At 41.4% G+C, this 5,016-nt stretch overlaps 1 protein-coding gene across 1 annotated transcript; it reads left to right on the top strand.

Annotated features, from left to right (window-relative positions):
* The first annotated feature begins 266 nt into the window (after window positions 1-266).
* Window positions 267-3,581, top strand: LOC142355102 (uncharacterized). Its single transcript, XM_075407377.1, has 3 exons — window positions 267-519; window positions 1,421-2,792; window positions 3,239-3,581. Exons 1-3 carry the CDS (start codon window positions 267-269, stop codon window positions 3,579-3,581), a joined length of 1,968 nt encoding a protein of 655 aa, XP_075263492.1.
* Window positions 3,582-5,016: the final 1,435 nt, after the last annotated feature.

Raw genomic sequence — 5,016 nt, 5'->3', positions numbered from 1 at the left:
AGGACCTCTACATATTTCTCAGCATCCGCTGGCAACGAAGTGTCAGGTCAACTTGTTTCGTCGGACTCTGCAGCGCCCGCTAGCTCAGTTCAATCCAATTCCATTTCGACGCCGGCTAATATGGAATCCAATATTGGTTTCTCAACGGCTACTTCATCTGGAAATCCTGTTCACAGTGCCTTGTCTTCGGAACCGTTTCTTGCTAATTAAAACAATAGTTCAGTCAACCAGGACACATCATTTCATGTTTTGAACAGCAATCCATCATGGAGATTCCTTTCCAATCAACAATTCTCAGATCGGTCGGCGTCCGCTACACTTGGCTCTGCTTCATATCAGAACCCATCTCCATGTCCACTTGTTTCCAAAAATCTGTACCCAAGTTGCAGGCAACAAAATTTGATGGCAACCCATTCGACTGGATAAAGTGGTTCAGCATTTTTCAGGCCACAATAGATCGTTCGCCTATGTCATTATCAGAAAAAGATGATACATCTTCAATCGCTATTAACTGGAGAGGCAAAGAATTTAATAGATGGATACGGCTGCAAGGGTAGCCTGTATGTCCCAGAGTTGAATCGTCTTGAGGAACACTTCGGAAACCAAAACCGGATAGTAAATGCCTTTCTTGATAAACTCTCGCTGTTCAAACCACCTAATCTGACTGTCCCTGAAAGTTATACCCAATTTTCAGCCTTTCTCTTGACCCTAGTGGATACATTTCAACAAATTGGATTCAATCACGACATCCATTTTACTACAAATCTCAATCAGGCATTAAATAAACTTCCGACACCAGTCCGCCTAAACTGGAACAAGTATGCCCTCGAAAAGTTTTCACTCCAGCCGTCTCTTAAAGACCTTTCTGAGTGGGTATCAATCTACGCAAAGGCTTGTAGAGGTTTGCCAGCGCCAATTTCCATAACACGACCCAGCCATGGAAGATCAAATTTTGCCCATAAACCATGGATTCAGAAAACTCAAAGTCCCTTGCCCTCATCTACGAGAACGACAAGCAATGGTCAACAAGGTGGCTTCTTTTCATACGGTAACAAACAAGGCCCCTCCAGAACTGTTGTTTGCCCCAGTAATGAGACCTGTCAATATCTCTACAAATGTTCTCATTCCCAGACCCTCTCTCCTTTCTATCGGAGAAAACATGTCAAAGACTTAAAACTTTGCTTCAACTGCTTTGGCAGTCATCATGTTCAACATTGCAATTCAAAAAATGTTTGTCGAACTGGCAATTGTGGCCAAAAGCATCATACTCTGCTCCATGAGAGCTTTGGAGACAATAATCAGAGAGTGAAGCCGCCATGGGCCGTTAAATGCGTTCAATTACATGGAACAGGACAAGTAGCCCTTGTTCCGGTTGAACTTTCCAATGGTGTAAAAACACTTGATACTTATGCATATCTAGACAACGGAAGTTGTCAAAGCTTGCTGTTTACATCTGCAGCATCAGAATTGGAGATTGACATGAACACAGTCGCTAAAATGCCTATCAGTGGCTACCATACAAATAGAGAAATAGACTGTTCTCAAGCTTCTGTCCAAATCAAGCCATACAGATCTCAGAATAGCTCAGTAGTTTCAATCGATGTGCTAGCAGTACCAGATCTCAAAATGACACCAGTTAAAACCAGTGAACTGAACAAACTTTGTAGTAAGTTTGATCACCTTAAACACATCACGTTTCCAAATGTCAAACAAAATCAAGTGTGTATAATCATTGGAATTGATAACCTTGAACTAATCCACTACAATGAGATAGTTAAAGGCCCGAAAAACACACCTTGGGCTGTCAAGACACCATTAAGTTGGACTTGTGCCGGAAAGACCAACATAATTGCAGATCAGCAAAATCCAGTTCTCAAAACACAAATTTGTTCCCATGGCCAATTGGACAACGAACTTTTCACCAAAATTCAGGATTGGATGAAGATCGAAAATTATGGCATTGCATCAAAGAAAAAAGCACTGTCCAAGAACGATGAAAAAGCTTTGGAAATTTTACAATCCACAACCAGATTCAAGGATGGTCATTACGAAGTTGGTCTCTTGTGGAAAGAGAACGCAAAATTGCCGAATAACAGATGGCTCGCTGAGAAACAGTTGAAGCAGCTAAAAAGAAAGCTTTCCACGAAGCCAGAATTAAGAGAAAAATATGAAGAGACTTTGCAAAAGGACTTGCAAAACGGATATGTTGTAAAAATTGATCCTTGTACCGACAACACAAATTCAGTTTCTTATCTACCTCATCATCTGGTCTCAAACGAAAATAAGCCCGGAAAAATTCGACCGGTGACTAACGCATCCAGCATCATTCACGGCCAATCTCTCAACTCAAATCTGTTGAAAGGCCCGGACTTGCTCAGCAATCTTGTTGGGATTATTTTGCGTTTCAGAGAAAGTCATATCACAATATCCGCCGACATTGAGCAAATGTTTATGCAAGTCAAAGTTGCTCCTTCAGACCGTTCATATCTTCGTTTCTTGTGGGATCACAACGGCAAAATAGAAGAATATGAATACACGAGCCACATATTTGGAGCAACGTCATCACCTTGCATTGCATCGTACGCTCTACGTCGTTCTGCAATAGATAATCAGAAACATTTTCCTGAGGTTTCCCATATTGTTGAACGCAATATCTACATGGACGATTTGTATATTTCCACTGACGACGTTGAAAATGCTGTTAACATAATGAGCAGCACTAAAGCTTGCCTGTCTATTGGGGGTTTAACCTCACCAAGTGGAATTCTAATTCGGCTGCAATTTTGCAACAAGTCAGTAGGGATCAACTTTTAAACACAAACGAAGCTTCACCTCAAATTCAAAAGGTCCTCGGATTACCGTGGAATGCAAAAACAGACACTTATGTAATCGAGAAGAAATTTTTCAAGAAGTTTCCTTTGAATAACACTAAGGTAACCCAAAGAAATATTCTGCGGTTTGTCGCATCCATTTTTGACCCCCTATGTTTTATAGCACCGCTCACCATCCGTAAAAGTCGTAAAAATCTACAGGCCGCCTGGAATCATGGACCAAAGTGTGACAAACCATTGGACCTCAATGAATTTGCAGATCTAACTCAACTGCAAAATGAACTACGGGAATTCCGCGAAATTTCAATACCTCGCTGTTTATTCATTAACAAAGCAATAAAGGAAACAGCTCTCCATACATTTTCAGACGAGTCGGAGTATGCACTCTCAGCAGTTTCGTATTTTAGGATTGAATACGTTGATGAAACCGTTCAAGTGAAATTCATCATGGGAAAAGCCCGCGTAGCTCCAATCAAAAGAATGACAATTCCAAATCGCGAGTTGCAAGCCGCCGTCTACGCAGCTCAGCTCGCACAATTCGTGACAGAAGAGCACGACATTCACATTAAAGAAAAAGTTTTCTGGTCCGATAGTACAACAGTTCTTTATTGGCTCAGAACCCCAGAGATACGTCATCGCATATTTGTTGCTAACAGGTTGGCGAAGATACTTGATGTATCAACAGCACATGACTGGAATTACATCACCTCAGCCGAGATGGCTCAAGAGGCTATGAAGTTAAAAATATGAACTGCAGTTCTCGATGGCTCAACGGTCCTTCCTTTCTACAGTTACCAAAAAGTGACTGGCCAAGTCAGGACATCTTGAAAGCACGAAAATCAAACGTTCTCATCGTTCATGCGTTGCAAACCGATCTGCACTCAGCAATTCAATGTCCCATCAACTTTGCACGCTTCAGGAATTGGAATCGTCTGATTAGAGTTGCAGCATACTGCTTCTTCTTCCTCGATCGTTTGAAAAAACAGAGCAGTAGCTTATCGCTCGCACATCACACACTGGCTTACAAGAACCTCATCGGCGTTGCTCAAAGTCAAAACTTTGGAAGTGAGATTTTGTTTTTAAAAAAAGGCAAGGAGATACTTTCGTCGAGCCCTCCAAAGACACTCTGCCCTTTTGTTAAGGGAAAAAATGAACTCCGCGCCAAAGGTCGAGTGTCTAAGGCAAAGGTCTTAGAAACTGCTCGCCATCCGTTAATTTTAGACGGGGTTAACCCAATCGTTAAACTCCTCATCAAAAACACTCATGTGGTGAATAGTCACGCTGATGTAGAACAAATACGTTCCTTTCTAATGGAATACTATTGGATTCTGAAATGCCGAGCTGTCGTTAGACAAACAAAACGTCAGTGCATTCCCTGCCAAAGAATGGCTCAAGAAATTAATCCAGCTCAGATGTCGGATCTGCCCAGTGAACGTTTACCGCTACAAAATCACTTTGCGTTTGCCACAACAGGCCTGGACTTCATAGGTCCTTTTCCTATAAAACAGTGTGGTAAATTTGCTACCCGTTATATCCTTCTGTTTTCATGCTTAGTTGTAAGAGCCGTTCATTTGGAAATTTCTGAAAGTCTTTCTACACATTCTACAATGAGTTGCATCCCCAGATTTATTAGCCGCCGCGGAAAACCAAAAATATTTTATTCTGATAACGGAAAATCTTTTGTCGGCTCTTGATCCGAATTGAGAAAATGAATAGAAGCTCTCAGATCCTCGCGAGAATTTGCATCTACGCTCCACATCTTAGACGTAGATATCAATTGGAAATTTAACCCCCCTCTGGCTTCGCATTTTGGCGGCAGCTGGGAAAGATTAGTTCAAGTTTTCAAACTCTCCCTCTACAAAGTCATTGGCTCAAGAACGCTAACAGACGAAACGCTGTCGACATTCACTTGTGAAATTGAGTCCAACATGAATTCGCGACCATTGACGAATGTTTCTAGCGATATAAACGATCCACTCCATTTAACGCCAAATTATTTCCTTTTGGTTAGAACCTCAATCAATCTCCCTTCAGGAGTCTTCTCTCAAAGCAAAGTAGCAGTTACTAAATCGTGGAAAACATCACAAATTCTAGCCCAACATTTTTGGAACCGATTTATTAGAGAGTATCTCCCTAACCAGCAGAAACGCTCTAAATGGCATAAAGTAAATCAGAACTTAAAAGT

This window comes from Convolutriloba macropyga, unplaced genomic scaffold, assembly GCF_964194025.1.
Source record: "Convolutriloba macropyga unplaced genomic scaffold, txConMacr16.3 SCAFFOLD_3371, whole genome shotgun sequence".
Classification (NCBI taxonomy): domain Eukaryota; kingdom Metazoa; phylum Xenacoelomorpha; order Acoela; family Convolutidae; genus Convolutriloba; species Convolutriloba macropyga.
Note: the sequence above shows the minus strand (reverse complement) of the source record. Positions and strands in the feature narration are given on the sequence as shown.